The sequence below is a fragment of the Rhinatrema bivittatum genome, chromosome 16, assembly GCF_901001135.1.
Source record: "Rhinatrema bivittatum chromosome 16, aRhiBiv1.1, whole genome shotgun sequence".
In the NCBI taxonomy this organism is placed as follows: Eukaryota; Metazoa; Chordata; class Amphibia; order Gymnophiona; family Rhinatrematidae; genus Rhinatrema; species Rhinatrema bivittatum.
Window position 1 is genome coordinate 21,341,191 of NC_042630.1, and position 24,052 is coordinate 21,365,242.

Here is a 24,052-nt window from a genome sequence, read left to right on the forward strand (position 1 = left end):
CCACAGAAGATGGGACTCCTGTGCTGAGGATTGCTTTGAGCTGTTTCGTAACTTCTAGTGATTTTCTGCAACATGTGGTATATTGTGGGAAGTGTGTCCCAATTACTTAAAAATGTACTTAAGCACTGCTTGCTTGAATTTTTGTCCAGACACTAGTGTTTTGCAAAAGAGTGCATCATGGACCATGTGGCAGGCTTTTAGGAAAAGTAAAAAGTCATGGGATAGGTGGCAATGTCCTTTAGTGGATTGCAAACTGGCTAAAAGACAGGAAACAGAGAGTAGGATTAAATGGACAATTTTCTCATTGGAAGGGAGTGGGCAGTGGAGTGCCTCAGGGATCTGTATTGGGACCCTTACTTTTCAATATATTTATAAATGATCTGGAAAGAAATACGACAAATGAGATCAAATTTGCAGATGATACAAAATTGTTCAGAGTAGTTAAATCACAAGCAGATTGTGATAAATTGCAGGAAGACCTTGTGAGACTGGAAAATTGGGCATCAAAATGGCAGATGAAATTTAATAGCGATAAGTGCAAGGTGTGATGCATAAGGGAAAAATAACCCATGCTATAGTTACACAATGCTAGGTTCCATATTAGGAGCTATAACCCAAGAAAGAGATCTAAGCATCATAGTGGATAACAAATTGAAATCGTCGGTTCAGTGTGCTACAGCAGTCAAAAAAGCAAATAGAATGTTGGGAATTATTAGAAAGGGAATGGTGAATAAAATGGAAAATGTCATAATACCTCTGTATCGCTCCATGGTGAGACCGCACCTTGAATACTGTGTACAATTCTGGTCGCCGCATCTCAAAAAAAATATAATTGCGATGGAGAAGGTACAGAGAAGGGCTACCAAAATAAGGGGAATGGAACAGCTCCCCTATGAGGAAAGACTAAAGAGGTTAGGACTTTTCAGCTTGGAGAAGAGACGGCTGAGGGGGGGATATGATAGAGGTGTTTAAAATCATGAGAGGTCTAGAACGGGTAGATGTGAATCGGTTATTTACTCTTTCGGATAATAGAAAGACTAGGGGGCACTCCATGAAGTTAGCATGTGGCATATTTAAAACTAATCGGAGAAAGTTCTTTTATCCCAGGACAAGCAGGATGCTAGTCCTCACATAATGGGTGACGTCACTGACGGAGCCCGAACGCTGGAAAAACTTCTGTCAAAGTTTCTATAAACTTTTGACTGGCTGCCTGAGGCTACTGAGCATGCCCGGCATGTCATGATATTCCCTGCCACAGGGGTCTCACTCTAGTCTTCGTTTTTCCGTGTGCCCATTAGCACCGCGGTCGTCGGAGCCCCGTGAGTCTCTTCACAAATTTGACTAAAAAAGTTACTTAAAACTTCAAAGTTTTTTCCCACATCGGGTCTCATTCCTGTTTGACACCGGACGGTGACAGACAAATTTCTCAGACTTCTTATTAATTTGGACAATTTTTCTCAGACTTTTCATCGGCTGTCGTTTTTTCAACATGGCCTCCAGGTTCAAGAAATGTTCTTGTAACCGGAACATGTCCAGATTGTTGTGGAGTTGAGATGGGCTATTGTTGCAGCAATTGTTCGAACTTGATGTGCCTTAAACCAATGGTAGATTAGCAATAAGGAAATACATTGGGGGGGGGCCCTCTACTTGGGCTGCATTTTTGGATTCCACTTTGAGCCCTTCCCAGCCATTACATTCCTACATGGAAGACCCTCAGGTTGGGTTTGGCAGTGATTGTGGTTCAAGAGTATACCTTTGGCTGGGACAGTCCTAGGGAATCGGTTGGAGATAGTCATGTCTCCTCAGAATTGGGGGGGGGGGGGGGGGGGGTTGATGCCTCAGTGGGGCGACTGTTCAGGAGATACTTTCTTCTGAGGAGTTAAGAACACAAGTCCTTTGCTTTGAGAGGTCTCTTCTATTTGGAAGTAAGCTTAATTTTTAAGGGATCTGGCATCCCTTCCTCTCAAGCTTTGTGGAGTAGCATCTCTTTGAATATTATTGAAGTCAGCCTCCTTGGTGCCTTAAAAGGAAAAGGTATCTCTCTATTTCCTGAACATACCCAGATCGGTCCAGAAAAGTGGGTCGTGTATCCCTACCAGCAGGTGGAGTCCGAGAACAATTAGAACTTTGGGCAGTGCTACATAACAAGAGTGCCACCTGCAGTCACTCAGTATTTCTCTGACTCCAGCGGGTGGCACAGATGCACACCTGCAGTCTTTAGTTATATTTTTTATTTAGTTTTGAATTTAATTTTTTGGTTTATGGTCGCTTCCTGAGGTGTTAGGCGCCTTCGTGGGCCATCCCTCAGTAGAAGCCGGGCGTCCGGGGAATTGGATATTCCTGTCAGGGTTTTGCCGCCACAATTCGGGGTCTGACGACCAGGGGCTCCTGGCTACTCACCACAGTCTTCTGCTACAGCTGCTCCCTTCTCCTGCAACAGCTTTTCTCTGTGTCTTGGTAAAGTTTAATTAAAAAAAAAAAAAAAAAGAGCTGTTTTCACTGCGGCTCACTGACAGTCTTCAGTGCTGAGGTAAGGAGAGGTGCAGGAGGGACCGGGTCTTTTAAGGCCGGCCGGGGAAGCTGTCAGCAGTGTTCCCCTCAGCTCCCTGGGCTCCGGGTCATTTTCTGAGGGCAAGGATGAGTTTTTCTCCGTGTGCCTTGTTTACTCGCTGCTTCCCTGCTTGGGGGCCTTGTGATTTCACTATAGACAGGCTCCTTTCCCGCAGCATGGCTGCGCGCGTTTTTTTGCTGGGGCGGCTGCCCTTAAGAATATGCAGGACCAAAAGCTGGAGATCCAGTTGAAGCGAGCATTCAAGGTTGCAGCGCTAAGCCTTCGGGCGGCGGTTTGCGCTAGCCTCATGCAGAGGGCCTGTCTGTGTTGGGTCTAGGAGTTGGATGTCGGGGCCGGTACGGCAGACAGTGGGGCTCTGCAGTCCGCCTGTCTAGAAGCAGGCATCGCTTATGTTGCAGATGCTTTGTATGATCTGGTGAGGACCTCGGCGAGAGGTATGGTGTCCTTAGTGTCAGCGCGGTGTCTCCTCTGGCTGCGAAATTGGGCGGCGGATTTGTCCTCCCAAGTCCCAGCTTTGTAATCTACCCTTTAAGGGCAAGCTCCTCTTTGGGGAGGATCTGGATCAGCTGGTAAAGCTGCTTGCCGAATCCAAGGGCAATCGGTTGCTGGAAGATAAAAGATCTTCTAAGAAAGTCTTCCCTTCTTGAGCTAGGTTTCAGGACTCTCGCCGCTTCAGAGCGGGTAGATACTCCGCACCTCCTGCTTCTATACCTGCTTCGGGGCACCAGCAGCCCTTTCAAGGGGGTCGCCGGCCCGGAAGAGATTCTGGACATATTGGTGCAGGAAGTAATAAAAACCCCCAATGAAGCCACGAGCACCCATTCCGTCGTCGATGCTGTCGGAGGCAGATTATCCAATTTTTACACAGAATGGGCAAAAATTACATCAGACTGCTGGGTCTTAGAAGTAATCAAAGACGGGTATGCACTGGAGTTCTTGTGCCCAGTCCAGGAGGCTTTTTTGGAGTCCTGAGTGGCCTCAAGTGTCAAGCGAGAGGCGGTCCCGGTGTCTCTACAACGACTTCTCGAGCTCAAAGCTATTGTCCCAGTTTTGGAGGCTCAACAGGGACGAGGTCAGTATTCAGTGTACTTTGTGGTCCCCAAGAAGGAGGGCACGTTTCGGCCCATCCTCGATCTGCAGAAGGTGAACCGTTGCCTTCGGGTTCCTCGTTTTCATATAGAAACATAGAAACATAGAAATGACGGCAGAAGAAGACCAAACGGCCCATCCAGTCTGCCCAGCAAGCATCACATTTTTTTCTCATACTTATCTGTTTCTCTTAGCTCTTTGGTTCTATTTCCCTTCCACCCCCACCATTAATGTAGAGAGCAGTGATGGAGCTGCAACCAAGTGAAATATCAAGCTTGATTAGTTATGGGTAGTAGGGGAAGTAACCGCCGCAATAAGCAAGCTACACACATGCTTATTTGTTTTACCCAGACTGTGTTATTCAGCCCTTATTGGTTGTTTTTCTTCTCCCCTGCTGTTGAAGCAGGGAGCTATGCTGGATATGCTTGTAGTATCAGTTTTTCTTCTCCCCTGCCGTTGAAGCAGGATATGCATTGAAAGTGAAGTATCAGGCTTATTTGGTTTGGGGTAGTAACCGCCGTAACAAGCCAGCTACTCCCCGCTTTGTGAGTGCGAATCCTTTTTTCTTCTCCCCTGCTGTTGAAGCAGAGAGCTATGCTGGATATGCGTGAAGTATCAGTTTTTCTTCTCCCCTGCCGTTGAAGCAGAGAGCTATGCTGGATATGCGTGAAGTATCAGTTTTTCTTCTCCCCTGCCGTTGAAGCAGAGAGCTATGCTGGATATGCGTGAAGTATCAGTTTTTCTTCTCCCCTGCTGTTGAAGCAGGGAGCTATGCTGGATATGCGTGAAGTATCAGGTTTTCTTCTCCCCTGCCGTTGAAGCAGAGAGCTATGCTGGATATGCATTGAAAGTGAAGTATCAGGCTTATTTGGTTTGGGGTAGTAACCGCCGTAACAAGCCAGCTACTCCCCACTTTGTGAGTGCAAATCCTTTTTTCCACATTTCCTCTTGCTGTTGTAGCTTAGAGCGATGTTGGAGTCACAGTAACCATGTGTATGTTTATGTTTATGGAAACCCTGAGGACAGTGATGGCTGCGGTTCGAAAAGGGGAGATTCTCGCTTCTCTGGACCTCACGGAGGCATATTTACACATTCCAATCCAGCTGAATCACCAGAGGTTTCTGCAGTTCAAGGTCTTGGGACGACACTTCCAATTTCAAGCCCTCCCATTTGGTCTCGCAACAGCACCTTGCACGTTCACCAAGGTGATGGTGGTGGCGGCCTTCCTTCGTCAGGAGGGAATCTTGATCCACCCGTACCTGGACGACTGGTTGATTCGCGCGAAGTCTTGGGAGGACTGCGAGAGATCAGTGCACATATGGTGTTGTTCACATTGCGATCCCTAGGTTGGGTAATCAATGTGCAGGAGAGTCACTTGGAATCCACTCAGAAGTTGATTTATCTCGGAGTACAATTTGCTGGGCAAAGTGTTTCTAGCGGCGGACCGAATAGGGAAGTTGCAGGAACAAATACATTCCCTTCTTCGAAGGAACAATCCCACAGTGTGGCATCATCTTCAGGTCCTGGGTTTCATGGCTTCAACGTTGGACTTGGTTCTTTGTGCGTTTGCTCACTTAAGACCTTTACAGCATGCGCTTTTGTCTCGCTGGAGCCCAGTGTCGGAGCAATTCCATCTACCAATGCCTCTACTTCCAGAATCCAGAACCATGGGGCTGACACTGGACAATCTGGAACGTGGGGTGGATTTGGAAACTCCGAATTGGCTGATAATCTCCACCAATGCCAGCCTCTCAGATTGGGGGGGCGGGGTGTGCAGACAGGTCCGCCCAAGGGCTCTGGTCGGCAATGGAAAGATCCTGGACCATAAATCAGCTCGAGACCAGGGCTGTACGTCTGGCCCTGCGGGCGTTTCTTCCCTGGATCCAGGGCAGAATGGTGCAAGTCTTCTCGAACAATGCGACAACGGTGGCGTACATCAACTGACAAGGCGGGCTCAAGTCCCGCTGTAGCACTGGAGACACGTCTTCTGTTCACCTGGGCGGAGCACCATCTCGAGGGCATTGTCGCATCCCATGTCACGGGAGTAGAGAATGTGCAAGCCGATTATCTCAGCCGTCAGCAACTAGACCCAGGGGAATGGGAACTATCTCTCAAGGCTTGGAATCTCATTTGTGCCAGATGGGGAACTCCTCAGCTGGATCTGATGGCAATGCAGGCGAACGCAAAAACAGTTCGTTTTTTCAGCCGTCGCCGAGAACAGGGCTCGGTGGGCATAGACGCTCTCGTGTGTCCTTGGCCCACAGGGATTCTGCTGTATGCCTTCCCGCCCTGGCCCCCTCATAGGTCGGCTTCTCCGTCGCATAGAGCGGCACCCGGGAAGAGTGATTCTGGTGGTGCTGGAGTGGCCTCGTCGTCCGTGGTTCACGGATTTGGTACGCTTGGCTCTAGAGGGTCCACTTCAGCTGGCTCATCTAACGCATCTGCTCCGTCAGGGGCCCATATTTTTGGATCGGGAGGATCGCTTTTCTCTCGCGGCTTAGCTTTTGAGAGGCGACGTTTACGCTTGAGGAGTTATTCAGAACAGGTCATTTCCACCCTCCTACAGGCGAGACATCCAGCCACTTCTATGGCCTATGTGAGAGTTTGGAAGCTTTTTGAGACGTGGTGTCATCAGTATTCCTGCGACCCTTTAGCGGTCCATGTTCCTCGGGTGCTTGACTTTCTGCAACAAGGCCTTGCTAAGGGCTTGGCAATCAATTCCCTTCGTGTACAAGTTGCAGCTCTAGGTGCCTTGCAGGGAAACTTTGATGGCTGTTCGCTGGCAGCGAATCCGGATATTGCTCGGTTTCTTAAGGGGGTCAAACATTTGCGCCCTCCCATCCGTTCGGTGTGTCCGAATTGGAGTTTGAATTTAGTCCTGATAGTTCTATGTGGTGCTCCTTTCGAGCCTCTTCGTGGAGTTTCCCTGAAAGATCTGACTTTGAAAATGGTGTTTTTGGTGGCCGTTTGCTCGGCCTGTCAGATCTCAGAGTTGCAGGCGCTGTCTTGTCGGGATCCTTTTCTTCGGATTTACGACGATCGGGTATCGTTACGTACTGTTCCGTCCTTTGTCCCTAAGATGGTTTCAGCCTTTCATGTCAATCAAAATGTGGAGATTCCGGGGTTCCCTAACTGGTCCCGGGAGTCTTCTCAGAACAGAGACCTTCATCTTTTGGATGTGCGGCGCGCCTTATTGCGTTATCTGGAGGTTACCAGTGACTTCAGACGTTCTGATCATTTGTTCGTTCTCTTTGGTGGCCCAAAGAAGGGGGACAAAGCGCAAAGGCGACCATATGTCGGTGGATTGAGGAAGCCAATTGCGCGGCATACATAGCCTGATGGCATCAGATGCCTTTGGGTCTCAGAGCTCATTCCACTAGGGCTCAGGCTACCTCCTGGGCAGACTGTCAGTTACTGTCGCCTCTGGAGATCTGTAGGGCGGCGGTGTGGTCGTCTATTCACACTTTTACGAAACATTACCGATTGGACGTTAAGGCTTCTGATGAACTGTCCTTTGGGGAGAGTGTGCTTTGTGCGGGTCTTTCAGGTTCCCGCCCAGTGTAGGATGGCTTGGGTACATCCCACTTTTCTGGACTGATCTGGTTATGTTCAGGAAATGAAAAATGGTTCTTACCTGCTAATTTTCCTTCCTGTAATACCACAGATCAGTCCAGAGGCCCACCCCTTTCTTCAGATACCGAAAGACTTTCTTGGTCAGAACCTGCTTAAGTTTTTTATTGTTGAAGCTCCTTTTTTGCAGACATTCATGGAGCAGTTTTTAGCAGCAGTTCGGTCTGGTTTTTTTTCCAGTGATGAAGTGGTAGTTTGGAAATTTGGTTGGGTGCTACCCTTAGTTATTTAGTTCTGTTAGCATGGGCATGGGTACAGGTCAATACTGAGGGTCTGCAGGTGGCACTCTCATTATGTAGCAGTGCTCAAAGTTCTACTTGTTCTCTGACTCCACCTGCTGGTAGGAATACACAACCCACTTTTCTGGACTGATCTGTGGTATTACAGGAATGAAAATTTGCAGGTAAGAACCAATTTTCATATCCAGTACACTCCTTTTTTGGAGGGTAGTATTGCACTTCTTTCATAATCTGGCATTTCTTACAATTTTCTGGTTTAAAATAAAAAAGTTAGGCGATGTAGGCCAGGCAGGAATGTTGGGATGTTTGCAGGTGACCAGTTTATTCTCTGACAGGTCATTGGTCTATTATTGTATTCCTTTAAAGCACAGTGATTTCTGAAGTATTGATTTTAGGAGTAGTCAAGGAGAAGGAGCAATTTGGCATGCTCCAGGAGGAAGACCAGTGACCCTACTCGATGAGGGCACAGTAGTCCTTGTAGGGATTAGGAATCTCTTTCCAGTGAATAATGGCAGGGCAGCACATTTGCATCCATTGTATCCCTGTTCTAAGCACCTCACTATTGGTGTGCAGGCCAGGAGAGATTGTGGCTTCCTCTTGCCTGGTCTGGGTGGAGCTTTGATACATCCCACTTGTCTGGATGGTCTGGCATGGAGATAAGGTGAATTTTGAACTTCCCTAGGAATTTCTTTTCTGATAATCCTGCCAGACAAGTCCAGAACCCACTCAGGGAAGCTGAGATAATAAAGGGCTGTCATTCTGATGGGTTCAGAAATCTAACAGTGAGTATATTGTTGCCCACTCTTAAGGCAGCTAGCTTAATTTTGATATAGGGATTCTTATTCCAGGGTTGTTAATCATGGAGTGAAGGGTTTTGGTTGTGATAATGATTTGGAAATCAAAATGTACAATTGCCTTCAATTGCCTTAGCTTTGACATGGAATGCTGAAGGCAGTACTCTATCTTTATAGTGGGGAGTGAAGTCTGCTTTGAGGCTTTTTTTTTCTCTCTGTCTCCATATGCTGGCAGGAAGACATAACCCACAGGTCTGGACTGATCTTGCAGGACTAAAGGAAAGGAAAATATCAGGTAATATTGAATTTTACTATTGTGGTCAGTATTGTTTTTAGTAATAAGGTTGTAGAAAGGAGAGAGCAGTAGATCCAGGTCAGATCTGTTTCATGAGATTATTTTTGTTCCTTTTCAACCCTAGACAGATGATAGAACTAATAAATCAGGAATGATTAAGGGAAGCCAAATTGTCTCTTTACTACTACTAAGTTGCAGGCTATACTGCTAACTTCCCCATTCCTTCTCTCCTCCTGCAGTGACTCATATGGTGTTCCCAGCAGGCCAAGCCGAAAGAAGACAGATGATGAGGAAAAGCTGCTGAAGCTGTTGCAGGGTATTGGGAAGCCCCAGGATGGCTTCACACAGTGGTGTGAGCAGATGTTGCACGCACTCAACACCTCCAACAACCTCGATGGTATGATTGCCTCAGAACCAAAATTCCAGCTCTCCACTTCTTTGTATTTAATGAATATTATGTTCCTGAACATACTCAGATCATTCCAGACCAGTGGGTTGTGTATCCGTACCAGCAGATGGAGTCAGAGAACAAAAACGTTAGACACTGCTACATAAGAGAGCGCCACCTGCAATCCCTCAGTAGCTCTGACATTCCAGCAGATGGTAGAGATGCAAACCTGCAGTCTAGGGTTTAAAAAAAAAAATGTGCGTCTTGTCAAACAATGCACTCACAGTGGCATATATCAACAGGCAGGGGGGGAACCAGGAGCTCTGCGGTGGTTTTGGAAGCACGACATTTGTTCGCCTGGGCAGATATTCATCTCGGGGGCATCGCCATGTCACGGGAGTGCACTTCCTCAGCCGATATCGCTTGGACCCTGGAGAATGGGAGTTGTCCTCCGAGGAGTGGAATCACATTTGCGCCAGATGGGGGCGCGCACTGTAGTAGGACCTGATGGAGACTCGAGCCAACTCGAAAAAGGTTTGGTTTTTCAGTCGAAGGAGGGAACACGGATTAGTGGGGCTCGATGCTCTGGTGTGTCCATGGCCCACGGGATTTTTTCTCTGTCTCCCCCACTGTGGCCTCTCATAGGCTGCGTTCTCTGCACTACTGGCTTCTGCCCTCGCACCTCCCAATACTTCTTCCTTCCCAAGAAGTACACTAGCCTCCGGCCATCCAGAACCTTCCCTTCTCTCCTCAGATACCTAATGAGGGAAGAATTCTCTGCCCCAGAGATTTTTTCACCAACGACCTCTGTATCCAGACTGCGTGTGGGAAAAGTAGGAGCAGGGTGAGCCATATAGAGGTGACACTTATGACCACTTCAACCCAAAAGTGAATGAGATCAACATGAAGACTGGAAGAGTTAAGGGAACCCCTTACAAGTAATTATAACAGGATCCCAGTATGCTTTTCTAACTGGGCGAATACCTGCGGGTGGCCACTAACCAATCCACCCTGCGAACCAGTCTTCCCATATACCCATTTTCTTGTCTAGTCAATCTACGCCTGCTCATCACCTATGTAAAATCCCATTTACAACCCATTTAGGCCTTACAGTTCTTTGGGTTCTTTCAGCTTCATACAGGGAAGGGCCTCCCTTCTGAAACCCCGGCTGCTTGTCCTGATAACACGTGCTGGTTGCATCCAAGCGTCAACCACTACCCTAGTTTGACAAACCCTTATCATTCTGGATCACAGGACAGCTTCATCCTATGTCATTCCTCACTTACCACTGCATATGCGTCTCTACACTCAGGCCTCAGCTTCCTATAAAGTCAGTGCTTCCACTCCCTTTTTTTCCACTCCTGTCACACTCACTTCCAACTGCACATAGATTGGGAGTGCTGGCTGGCCACATATGCGTTGCCTGCGGACTGCCCCTCTGACCCCTCGGTCTAACATGCCACGCTTCTACCAGAGATTCAAGAGCTGTCATCCACTGGGAAACGGGCGCGACACGAAACTCACCCAGAACCTCGGGCCCTCCGCAGGCAGACTCCTATGGTCCACCCAGACAACCAGGTTTCCCTGTTCTACATCACCAAAGAAAGACCGAACAAGATTCCTAGTCCCCTGCAGAGCAGCTGTAGGAATCCTCAAAGAGGTAGAAAGCAGATCCATCTCCCTTCACCCTACTTACCTACCAGTAATTAACAACTCCAGAGCATACAAGCTTCGCAGAATATTTCATACCTTCGACTATGAACTTCATCAGGAAGTGAAAAATCAAAACCTTTCACACTAAGGGGTCTCCACCATCTTGACCTCTTCGCAACTGAACAGTACAGAATACTCTACCTTTTTTCCTGGCTATCCCCCACTGCCTGCCGACTACCACAGAGGGCATTCCTCACAAACTGGAAGGCAGCCTACTCCCTCCCATAACCCACCTTCCCCGCAGACAGCGCGAGCCTCATACTTGTCAAGCCAGCAGCCGTGGTACGCCTTCCTAATTCAGATATCGGTGGAACAACCAATCCCTCTGACAAACAACCCACGTCTCCTCAACTGAGCAGTGTTTTCCCTGCTCCACCCATTTCACTCATCTCTGAATTTCACTACATGGTAGTGGCACGGCTCATATTCCAACTCTAGGATTTTTCTCCTCATCTTGGGGTTCTTCGGATCTCATTCCGAATCAACCTCTACTCACATCAACCACCAGCGGAATGAGATGTGCTGCCCCTCTCGCTGCTCAGCTAATAGCGCAGACCACTCACCTGCCACCGGAACGTTCCTGGTTTTTCTCCATCCCTTTCCGGGAGCCATCTTGGCCACCTTTGGTTAGAGTACACCTCAGGGCCATAGCCCTGCCACTCTCCTCTCAATTTGAAGCCAATCATTAGCCCCTGCTCGCCTCAAGATCCCATGATGGGAGTCCTGCGTCTCTGGTCCCAGGCTGTAAACCCATAGTTCCGGGGGATATATACAGGGTGAGGGGACAGAAGCATACTCCCACCCTAAGAACCCCTAGACACTGTCATCTCAGGTACCCCTCCTGGAAATTGACGTTTCGGTCACCCTCACCTTCCAGGTGCATCAGAGAACTACAAGCCTTATTATACCAACCGCCCTACCTAGAGTTTTTAACGTGCAGGTTTGCGGTACATATGCATTCCATCTTCCTTCCATCAGAGTTTTGGCTTCCAAATCAGCCAAACCATCGCCCTCCAGTTTTTCCCCAAAACCTCAGGCCTACCAAGGCGAGTTTAGACTCCTCGCACTAAGTTACCTGAACACTCTATTCTGAGCACTGTTGCACTCCTTCTGACTGCAAAGCCTCAAAGTTTATTTTTCGTATCCTTTAACTCGATAGCCGTAAACTACCTTCAAAGGCACGGTCTTCTCCTGGATCTTGAGCTACATTTTTTCTGCTATCAACAGCATACAGAAACCCTGCCTGCTACCCCTAAAGCACACCGGGTCCCTGCTGTGGCTTTTTCACTTCATCTCCATGAATGGACTATCCTGGCTATTGCAACATAGCCCAGTGGTCCTTGCAACATATTTTCACATCCCGCTACTGTTTAGACTGACAGACTGCGGAACGGTGAACCACAACTCTCGGGGAGCACATATCTCGCCCACGGCGACAGCAAGTCATAAAAACTGTCTCCCTGTTTATCTATATCTTGAGCGCATTTCTTTTTTTTTTTTTTTTTACCTCATTTTTATCATGAACACATGATATGGGCTAGCTGAGCTCAATACTTCAGCTGGGGACTCCCAGACAGCATGGCTAATTCATGCTGCTTATCTAAGGGAAAAGAGCAAGTTTGCTCACCGTAAACGGTGTTTTCCATAGATGATAGATGAATTAGCCATACTGATCCTCCTGCCTCCCCGGACAGTTTTTCCACCTTTGCATCTTGTCTTGCTTTGATACGGACTGAGGAGACTTGAGGCGGCGAGGATGGTGAAGGCAGGCACACCTCGCTGGCAAAAATCAATTTAGCTTTGAGAGCTCCGCCATCTAGTGGCATGGAGGATGTCCCAGACAGCATGGCTAATTCACCTGCTATCTACGGAAAACAGTTTACGGTGAGCAAACTTGCTCGTTTCCCTTTAAGAAAAAAAAGTCCTTTCAGCCTCCCAGGAGGTTGGCAGGTCCTGAGGGGACCATACCCCCTGGTACTTGAGGCCGCTGGAGTTCCGGATTGAGGACCCTATCTCCAGATGCGTACAGCGCTAGGGGTGATACCAGGGAGCCTAGTTCACACACCCCAGGAAGGCCAGGACCCACAGGGGCTTGATGGTCAGGTCGTATTTAAAAAAATAAATTAAAAAAATAAATTCTGTTTCTTGTTCTGCCCTTGTGCCAAACTCTCCGCTCCTCCCGAGTTTTGTCAGGGTTCGCTGCTTCTTCCCTTCAATTGTTGGGGTTTTTGGTTCCCGCAATGCCGCGTGGTGCGGCCTGTCGATCTTGTGGAGATGCGCGCGAACTTTTGTGTGCGTTCTGCCTCCCCGGGGGAGGGCATGTCCTGGGCCGCTGGGGACGACGTTTCGAGGGCCCGTAAAGAGTCAGTGAAACAAGCAAGGCTGAGGCTCCCTTTGGCAGATCCTTTCCACTAAGCACGGGAACAGACGCCATGTTGAATTCTTTTCGCGCAGCGGCGCAGGCTGTGGCAGGGGAGGGGATTTCTCCTCCATTATCCCTGCAGCAGGCAGCTCCCGGGGTGGGAGGGTCAACGGAGAATTTGTCAGGCGCGGCAGAGCAGAGCCCCGGGTGGGGGCTTCTGACTCCTCCTCATCTTTCTCATCAGATTTTATTCTTGTGCAGCTGTTTTTCTGTGCGGGCTGGCTTGCACTGGGTGCATCAGTTGCAAGAGAACATGTCTCGGAGGAGGAGGCTGTTCAAGCGGGGTGACTTGAGGCTGCAGTTGCTTACACCGCGGATGCCCTGTATGATCTCCTAAGAACCTCGGCTAGAATCCATGGTTTCAGCTCATAGACTACTCTGGTTGAGGAACTGGTCTGCGGATATCTCTTCTAAAGCTCAGCTGGGCTCGCTACTTTTAAAGGCAAGCTCTTGTTTGGAAAGGACTTAGAAGACATGATTCAATCCTTGTGGGAGAACAAGGTTCATTGGCTGCCGGCGGATAGGCCCAAGCCAAGGAGGTCCTTTCCTGCTCAGCCCCTTTTCCAAGGGAATCAGAGGTTTCAACCTTCCCGGTTGTTGGGCTCCTTGTTTAGACAAGGTTCTGGCAGGCAGCAGTCCTGGACCCAGTCCTTTTGGGGGCATTGTTTCGGTAGAACTGGAACCCCTCAACCGGCAGGAGGAGTTAAGTCCTCACAATGAGGCGAGACCGGTCCATTCCTCTGTTCCAGTTGTAAGCAGCAGATGTCAGAGTGCAGGAGGCGTCCTCCAGTGAGTGTGTTCTGCAAGTGGGTCTTTCAGAGGCCTGCCCAGTATAAGGTGGCTTGGGTACATACCACTGGTCTGGAATGATCTGAGTATGTACAGGAAAGGAAAATTGGTTCTTACCTGCCAATTTTCGTTCCTGTAACACAGCAGATCATTCCAGAGGCCCATCCCATTCTGACTCCGAAAGACAGTCTGTGGAGCTTTTAGTATTCTGAAGGAATGACTGGATATTAAACAGCAGGGCCGGTGGCTTATTGGGCAACCTAGACCTCTGGTTAGTCAGGAGGGATCGGTCTCCCTTGGTTGCAGTATAGTTGAAGTTTAGTTTCGAGGGCTTGGGTACAGGCCGATACTGAAGGACTGCAGGTGGCAATCTCTCTTATGTAGCAGTGTCCAAAGTTTTTGTTTTCTGACTCCATCTGCTGTTAGGGATACACAACCCACTGGTCTGCTGTATTACAGGAATGAAAATTAGCAGGTAAGAACCAATTTTCCTCTATTCTAACCTTGACAGTTCCAACCTGCTTGCTTCTGGTTGAAGGAGCAGCGGATCTAATTTTGATTTCAAGTCATCCCATCTTGGAAATGGGCCGACAGTAGTTTGGCTGTCTTAGTCTCTGTTTACTTCTTTTCTTTCCAGTCCCCACCTTCGTCTCCTTCCTGAAGGAGGTGGACTCCCCCTATGACGTCCATGATTACATCCGTTCCTACCTGGGGGACACCCTGGAAGCCAAAGAGTTTGCCAAGCAGTTCCTGGAGCGCCGTGCCAAACAGAAAGCCAACCAGCAACGCCAGCAGCAGCAGCAGCAACAGGTAATGCTGGGAGGGAGGAGCCTTACCTTGAACTATTGCCTTTAGGAAGGCAGAAACTGGCCCCAGCTTGGGGGGGAGTGGAAGCAAGGACACCCTTTTCCTTCTTCTTAGCTGCAGGGGGATGTGAATGCTTAGAAGTCGGGTTATCCTTTCTGTCTTCCCTTCAAGATGAGTTTGTGTGGATGCTGGAAGTAGAGACCCATTACCCACCAATTCCACAGCTGGGTGCCAGTAGAGACCAGTGGAATTGGCTAAGTGTGAAAGGTGTCTTGTGGTTGTAGGAAGCCTCATGGATCAGCCACAGCAGTCTACAGTCCATGTTTCAGGCGAACCACACCTCGAAGCAGCCGCTGTTTGATGGGAGCCAAGTGGGGAAGATGAAGAAGAGGCCAGTGATGCTGCATGCAGACCCCAGCATTTTGGGTATGTCTTTGCAGACAGTGGCAGTGTGGAAAGAGGAGTATTGCACACAATTAGTTTTATGTTTTACACATCTGATACATTTTTTTCCCCATCATTTCTTGCTTTTGATTTTGATACTACATCTAAATCATTCTCGTTTACATTTTAGGTAGTACTCTTTTTCTCCCAGGACAAGCAGGATGGTAGTCCTTACCAGATGGAGCCCTGTCACGGAACACTTTTATCAAAGTTTCTAGAACTTTGACTAGCACACTGAGCATGTCCAGCATGCCACTAACCCTGCAGCTAGCAGGGATCCCCCTTCAGTCTCTTTTTTTTTTTCCGTGCAGCAGTTGCCTCACGGTTTAGGAGCTCTGTGAGAAATTTCTCACAACTTTCCTCAAGGAACTATTTGAAGTTTATCTTCTCAAAAGATTCCTCAGCGGGGTCTCCCATCGCGCTCCGTTCCCTCCGATGCTCAGTAAGTTTTTTTCCGGTACTTGCGGTCGGTTCCCGGCGTCTTACCGCGTCTGTGCCCAACAGTCACCGACCGCGAGCCCGCCAAATTTTAACATGGGGACTGGGTTTAGAAAATGTCCCGAGTGTCCGAGGACCATGTCCATAATGGACCCGCATGAAGTATGTGTTTTGTGCTTAGGCCCCTCGCACAACGTTCATTGATGCCCTAGTTGTCACAAATGCCCCCCAAAGGCCGTTGCGCTCGCCTGGACAAAATGGAGCAGTTATTTGCTTCAAAACAGACTGCTCCATCGATGTCAGTTCAAGTGCCACCAACCGTGGAGGGTCCATCGACTTCGGAGGTGATTCGCCAGGAGCACCGTGGACGGGGTGACCGTCCATCACAGACTCCATCGAGGACATCGGCGTCATCGTCCTCGGTGCCGGGGAAAGAGTGGACCGAGCACCGGGAAACATAGACATGGGCACCAGGCGTCCCCGACCAGTGCAGACACTGATACCGCAGCGGCATCGACTTCCATCGAGCCGCCTGTGAAGAGGGCCCGGGAAGAGGAGCCCCCATACTCCTTTGGACCCGGGACCCCTAGGCATTCCCCACCGATACTGGTGCCGGGCACAGAGCCTCCACTGGCCCTGGTGACGCCTAGCCTGCCTCCTACCCCGATCGCAGTGTTACCAATGCCAGCTTCCTGGGAGGAATTGGACCGCATGGTCCAAGAGGTAGTGCTGAAAGCCTTACGAGGCTTCCAATCGCAGCTGGCGCCGGCCCCCATACCAGCCCGGAACCAGCTCCCTCGATGGTGGCACCGCTCCTCGAGTGCCTCAATACACTCATTGGTGCCTTATCGACTCCTCTGCCATCGGACACGCTGGCATCGAGTTATCCATTGAGGCCTCCACAGGTCCCAATTCCAGTACAGGATTCCTTGGAGGGGGAAGGATCGATTCTCGGCCACGTCCTTCCACGGGAACCGTCAATGCTGAAGCCCATGCCAGGGCCATCGGGGCTACCGGTACCCAAGCGCACCTCATCTGCCCCGATGCCCTCAGTGCCGGTCCGATTCCATTGATGCCAAGACCGCATCCATCGATGCCTTCCCACCCTCTCAGCTTTGACATGCTTCCTCCATCAGGAGCTCCACTGGGAGAAGGCAAAAGTCTCTATAATCCATGGGGCGATGCATCCTCAGATGATTCATCACGGACATCCGAGGACTTAACTCTGAGCCTTCACCACTGGAGGAAAGGCGAAGATCTGAGATGTCTGGGACTATACCTTTTACACTTGTCACGGAGGAAGATGCTCGCCATAAAATGTTGGCGGTCTTACAATTTGTAGATGCTCCAAAAGGAATAATGGCAATACCGGTACATAGCCTTATGCTCACCTTTGATGCAACTCCAACATTACTATCTGCATCAATGGCAGGGGATGGCAGGAAATTTGAATCAAATAGTTACCAACAAGGCTCCTGAAATTGGTGGTTGGTGAAACAGATACGTATGGGAAAATAAGTGTGGGAGCTTGCTGGGCAGACTGGATGGGCCAATTGGTCTTATTCTGCCGTCATTTCTATGTTTCTATATATATGAAGTTCTTTTGGACCTCATGCACCGCCTGTGGGAACATCCAGGCACGGTACCCACAGTCAATAAAAAGACAGATGCTACCTACCTAGTTCAACAAGCCCCAGGTTTTCAAAAGTCAGCTGCCCTACCACTCTAGTTGTGGAATCAGCTCAGAAAAAGGCTAAAAAGTCACATCCAGATTCCTCTGCCCCTCCCGGTAAGGAACAGAAAGCATTGGATGCGTTGGGACGCAGGATTTTCCAAGGGTCCATGTTGATATCGCGAATTGCAGCATATAAACTATACATAATCCAATATAATAGAAATCTCTGGAAACAAGTCCAAGAGATTGCAGAGACCCTACCACAGCAACAACAAGACACCGTGTCCTCCATCCTACAAAAAGGAATGGAAGCAGGTAAACATGAAGTCAGAGCTGCCTACGATTCTTTTGAAGCAGCATCCAGAGTCTCGGCAGTGGGCATCATTGCTAGATGCTGGGTCTGGCTTAAGGCCTCAGACCTACGCCCGGAAGTGCAGGACAAACTGGCAGATCTGCCCTATACCGGAGACAACCTGTTCGAGGATAAGATTCAGGACGCAGTGGCCCAGTTAAAGGATCATTATGAGACCCTGCACCAGTTGTCAACTGTCTCCCCAGATGTTCCCTCCGTAGCTCGCAGGGCCACACGTAGAGAACCCAAGAAACAATTCTACAGGCCTGCATCCCGTGCACAACCAGCTCGGGCACCTCAGAGGGGGACGTGCGTGCCAAACTAATACATCTAGACCGCAGCCAGCTCCACAAGCTGGCCCCGCATCTGGATTTTGACTCTTTCCCAGAGAGCAGCAGCCATATTCCAGTGGGGCGCCGCCTGTGCCTGTTTGCAACAAATTGGCATCCAATCACCACGGACCAGTAGATACTGTCCATCGTAACCCATGGTTACCATCTACATTTTTTAAAAATACCCCTGGACTTCCCACCCAATGCATCCTGGAGTTGGGACGACCACACAGGAAAACTAGAGTCAGAGCTCTCAACCCTTCTGTCCGTCAGAGCCGTAGAACCGGTTCCACTGAATCATTAGGGAAAAGGGTTCTACTCCAGATATTTCCTTATTCCAAAAAAGACCGGCGACCTCCAGCCTATTCTGGACCTCCGTACCTTGAATACATTTCTTCGCAAGGAACAGTTCAGGATGGTATCCCTGGGCACCATGCTTCCTCTGCTTCAATAAGGGGATTGGCTCTGCTCTCTGGACCTTCAAGACGCATACGTCCATATTGCGATCTCCCCTCATCGCAAATATCTGCGATTTGTGGTGAGCCGCAGTCATTATCAATACAAGGTACTGTTATTCGGCCAAGCCTCAGCGCCTCGAGTCTTTACGAAGTGCCTGGCAGTCGAGGCATATACGTTTTTCCATACCTGGACGACTGGCTCATAAAAAGCCAGTCAAAACAAGGAGCCCTCGACTCACTCGGTCTCACCATAAGGCTTCTAAACTCATTGGGATTTCTAATAAATTACCCCAAATCCCAATTGACACAGTCTCATCTTCTCTCCTTTATAGGAGCAGAACTAGACATGTCACTGTCCAGAACATTCTTACCCAATGACCATTCGATTACGCTGTTCATCCTTGCCAGCTTTATTCGCCGTCAAAAAAGAGCCTGAGCTGGCCAGCTACTCAGGTTGCTCAGCCACATGGCATCAACTGTCCATGTCACCCCTATGGCACACCTTGCCATGAGAGTGACCCAGTGGACTCTGAAATCCCAGTGGCGACAAGCTACTCAGCCGCTGTCGTCCAAGGTACACATAACCAGCCAGCTTTGTCTCCCTTGCCTGGTGGACACACAAAGCCAACTTACAAGTGGGTCTTCCTTTCCAGCAACCTTCTCCTCAGGTGACCTTAACTACAGACGCCTCCAACCTAGGTTGGGGAGCCCACATCCAAGGCCTTCAAACTCAAGGGACTTGGACAAAAGCCGAAGCGACCCATCAAATCAACTTTCTGGAGCTTTGAGCGATGTGGTACACCCTTTATGCATTTCAGGATTACCTCTCCAACATAGTTGTCCTGATTCAAACAAGACAGCCAGGTTGCAATGTGGTACCTGAACAAACAGGGGGGCACGGGCTCTTATCTGCTTTGCCAGGAGGCGGCGCAGATTTGGGCCTGGGCCCAGTCGCATTCCATTCTTCTGCGAGCCACTTAACTAGCGGGCACACAGAATGCTCTGGTGGACCACCTCAGCCTACGTTTCCAGCCCCACGAATGGTCTCTGGATCCCTTGGTTGCGAGCAGAATCTTCCACCAGTGGGGTCATCCGACCATCGACCTCTTTGCATCCAGTCAGAACCACAAAGTTGAAAACTTCTGCTCCTTGCACAGGGATCAGCATGCACCAACCAGGGATGCCTTTGCCTGTCCCTGGAACAAAGGTCTGCTTTACGCGTATCCTCCGATTCCGCTAATAAGCAAGACTCTCGTGAAACTACAACAGGACCAGGGCTTAATGATTCTCATAGCCCTGTACTGGCCGCGCCAAATTTGGTTTCCCATACTTCGTGGCCTTTCTGTCCAGGACCCCATTCGCCTGGGAACAACGCCCAACCTCATAACACAGAATTACGGCAAGTTACGCCACCTGAGCCTCCAGGCCCTCTCTCTGACGGCCTGGATATTGAAAGGCTGATACTACAACCTCTCAAGTGATGTATCTCAAATCCTAGTAGCTTCACGGAAGCCTTCCATGCGGAAATCCTACCGCTCTAAATGGAAGAGGTTTACCTTGTGGTGCACACAAAAGGGCTTGGATCCTTTTTCTTGCCCACATCGAGTCTGTTGGATTATCTCTGGCACCTCTCAGAATCTGGTTTCCAGACGACATCTATCCTAGTGCACCTTAGTGCCATCTCTGCTTACCATCAAGGAATAGGGGATGCCCCGATAACGACTCAACCCCTGGTGAGTCGCTTCATGAGAGGCTTAGTACAGCTTAAGCCTCCTCTGTGGCCACCGGTTGTGGCATGGGACCTCAATGTCATACTTGCATGGCTCATGCACACTCCTTTTGAGCCCTTGCACTCCTGCGAACTCAGATACCTTATATGGAAAGTTATTTTCCTAGTAGCCATCACATCTGCTCGCAGAGTGAGTGAGTTACAGGCCCTTGTGACCTACTCACCCTATACAAGGTTCCTTCATGAACGGGTGGTTCTCTGCACTCATCCTAAATTCCTTCCTAAGGTGGTAACTGATTTCCATTTAAATTAGTCCATAGTCTTGCCCACTTACTTTCCAAGACCTCATGCTCACCCAGGTGAGCGAGCTCTCCACACCTTGGACCGTAAGCGTGCTCTTGCATTTTACTTAGACCGCACTACAGCCCACAGGAAGTCCACCCAACTCGTTGTCTCTTTTGATAAGAACAAACTTGGGAATGCGGTGGGCAAGCAAACTGTCAAATTGGTTGGCAGACTGCATCGCATTCTGTTACCAACAAGCAGGCCTTCCACTACAGGGACGAGTGAAGGCAAACTCAGTCAGAGCAATGGCAACGTCAGTAGCACACTACCGTTCAGTACCGATTACTGACATCTGCAGGGCTGCGACATGGAGCTCTCTCCACACCTTCGCAGCTCACTACTGCCTGGACAAGGCTGGGCGACAGGATTCCATCTTTGGCCAATCTGTCCTAAGAAATTTGTTTCCAGTGTAGGAACCCAGCTCATCCTACGACCCACTGTGAATTTCAGGCTGCCTCATCCTTGCCAACAGCACCCCAGTTGTGCCTGTTGCACATGTTCGGTGCTGCTTCGCCTCATACGTATGACTCAGCCTGTAGCTTGCTATTCACCCATATGTGAGGACTACCATCCTGCTTGTCCTGTGAGAAAGCAGAGTTGCTTACCTGTAACAGGTGTTCTCCCAGGACAGCAGGATGTTAGTCCTCATGAAACCTGCCCGCCACCCCGCGGAGTTGAGTTTGCTTATGTTTTATTATTTATTTTTCGCTTGTACTTTTGCTACAAACGAGACTGAAGGGGGACCCTTGCTGGCTGCAGAGTTAGTGCCATGCTGGGCATGCTCAGTGTGCCAGTCAAAGTTCTATAAACTTTGACAAAAGTGTTCCGTGCAGGACTCCATTTGATGATGTCATCCATATGTGAGGACTAACATCCTGCTGTCCTGGGAGAACACCTGTTACAGGTAAGCAACTCTGCTTTGTCCCTTGTGACATTGTGGATAACGGAGTCATTTCAGTAAGATGCTAGTATTGAAACAGCTTGCAGTACTGCTAGTCTCACTCCATGTCAAGGCAAGAGAAAAAGAGCATTACTTTCATTTGGGGACAGCAGTTTTCAAGAATTTTTTTTTACTTTGTTTCAGTGCAGTAATGGATCCAGAAAAGTAAAGAGAATTCTTGAAAACAGCTACCAGAAAAAAAAAGTAGTGCCCTTTTTCTCTTGGCTTGACACAGAGTTAGGCTAGCAGCAAGCTTTTTAAAGGCTAAGACCGTACCAAAATACCTCCATTACCCACAATGTCCCAGGGCACGAGGCATGCTGCCATTTGGGGTCATATTCCTGTATTATAAAAATATAAAATGTTAATTCATAAAACAGAAACCTAAGGGCTGTTTCCACACAATGAACCAGGGCTGAATTTAAAAAGAGTGTATTCATATACAATACTGTGGGGAACCACTGCCTTCAGAAATATTTGAAGGGTGAGTGTTCCTCCTCCACCCCAGAGATCTGAGAATCCCAGACTCTTCTCCCTCTCCCTACCCCAAATCCTCTCTTCACTTCAGAATTGCAGTGCTGGCTCCATAGCAACAGTAATTCCTTGAAGAAAATTCAGCACAGAGCCTGGGAACCCTCCTGAGCTGATAGGCCTATTTTGGACCACCCCTTCTCCTACATGGGTTTGCTATTGACGTGGAAACTCATGCGAGGGGGTGGGGCACTACTGGGCCCCATCTGTGTGCGAGAGCTCCCGCACAGAATTTTCTTTAAGAAGTTGCTGTTTCTCCTAGGACAACAGGATGTTAGTCCTCACATATGAGTGACTACATTGGATGGAGCCTGGCACGAAACTTTGATCTCGAAGATTTTAGAACTCTTGAACCTGTCCTACTGAACATGTGCAGCTGTAGTCATCACCTGCCCTTAGGTAGAGTCCCTCAGTCTCTCTCTTTCTGCGAAGCCGTATTGTCGTGGAAACAGTGTGCTCACGGTATTCAACTTTGCTCTCTTCTCACAGTTTCTGTAAGTGATATTTTCTAGAGCTGCAGCTGTTTCTTTCCTTAAGGTTGTTTTCTTCTTTTCCTTTTCCTTCCAACTGTCTGCCGGCCACACAGTAGGTTTTCTCTTGTGCAGCCTGGCAGTCTGTTACTATTTAAAAAAAAACAAAAAAAAAACTGCTTCGGCTTCTATTTGTGTCCTCTCCTTGCACTGTCTCCTTTTTCTTCCTTTCAACGGTGCTGACAGGACTGACTTATGCAGTCTGTCATGATCTGTGTAGGCCGCTGAGCCTGGGGCTCACCTGAGTTCTATCCAGGCTGGAGTTCCATATCGTTTCACCGATCGATTGGCATTGATGGATTCAGACAGTGCAGGGATCGAGGACCAAGCCGTTTCTGTGAGGAGGAGAGCTCATCCTCCTCACATCCCAAAGAGCTAGTCGCCACGGGTGGGAACCCTGGAAGATGTAGCCGCCCCTTCTGCTTGCCAGTCTTGGCAGTGCAGTCTCCTTTGGAGAGAGGGTGAGCAGGAGCCTGGGCTAGCAGCTTGCTGCTGCACATCTATGCCATGCCCAGTAATGGTTGCCTGTGCACAGCTTTGACTAGTGAACCGTTCGTCTAACGCATTGATATCAGGACCACATCAGGGATCAGTCCCACCATTGCGCACCGTGGTCACCCTCGATGCCATCAAGGTGTGTGACCGCCCACAATGCCATAGAGACTTTCTGTGCCATTGGCATTTGGTGGAAGTGGAGTCTTGCTGCACTGGCTTGGGCGCTGAGGAGACAGACTAGCAGCGCAAACCGATGCCATTCATCGAGACTGTGCTACCCATGGTGCTGTGATGCCATCATTATACTACGGTGCCCTTGCACCATCGATGCCACTTTGTCCTTGATGCCCACAGGGCCCTTGTCACCTATGGTACCATCGATGCCATAGACGCCCTTGATCCCACCTCAATGGCATAGAGTGGCAGGCCCTCTATGCCATTGAGGTGCCTAGCCTCGAGGCTGTGGTAGCCCTCGATGCCATCGAAGTGCGTAGCCTTGATTCTGCCCACTAGCTCATCACGGCATGTGGCCTCAATCACATCACATCACGATGCAGTGCTGCCCCCGATACCATTTATGTCCTTGAGGCTATCGAGGTGCTGAGGGCCCCGTGGAGGCTCTCGGGCCACCGATGCCTCTCGTTCCTCCTCATCTACATCGAGCATCACTGACCAGGCACTGGGGGTCCTCAACCCCTAGCACCCTCCGCCTCGAATACCAGGAGGGATGGCCCTCGCAGGACCTGCCAACCCCCTGGGAGGCTCCAACAACTCCTCTTCACTTCTTTGCATTTTTTTTTTTTTAAGGTGAAGGGAAAACCTAACTACTCTATCTGTCACTAAAACTAGTGTCCCTCTTTCTACTTTTTTTTTTTTTTTTTACTACGGACTGTAGGGATTTGTACCTCCACCATCTGCTGGAGACAGAGAAATACTGATGGACTTTAGGTGGCACCTCAGGGTATTGGGCAGAGTCAGTCAAAACTTCTCTGTCTCCATCTTGATAAAAAAAACAATCCTGCCTACTCATATTCCTCAATCTATC

At 49.2% G+C, this 24,052-nt stretch overlaps 1 protein-coding gene across 6 annotated transcripts in view; it reads left to right on the forward strand.

The window, feature by feature from the left end:
• GIGYF1 (GRB10 interacting GYF protein 1) overlaps positions 1-24,052 on the forward strand; it is a 459,255-nt gene that overhangs the window by 381,139 nt on the left and 54,064 nt on the right. For all 6 annotated transcript variants that reach the window (XM_029581610.1, XM_029581609.1, XM_029581612.1 and 3 more), the window contains 3 exons: positions 8,859-9,016; positions 14,569-14,741; positions 15,023-15,164. In XM_029581610.1, coding sequence (XP_029437470.1) covers positions 8,859-9,016; positions 14,569-14,741; positions 15,023-15,164 — 473 coding nt within the window. The remainder of the gene's footprint in view (positions 1-8,858; positions 9,017-14,568; positions 14,742-15,022; positions 15,165-24,052) is intronic.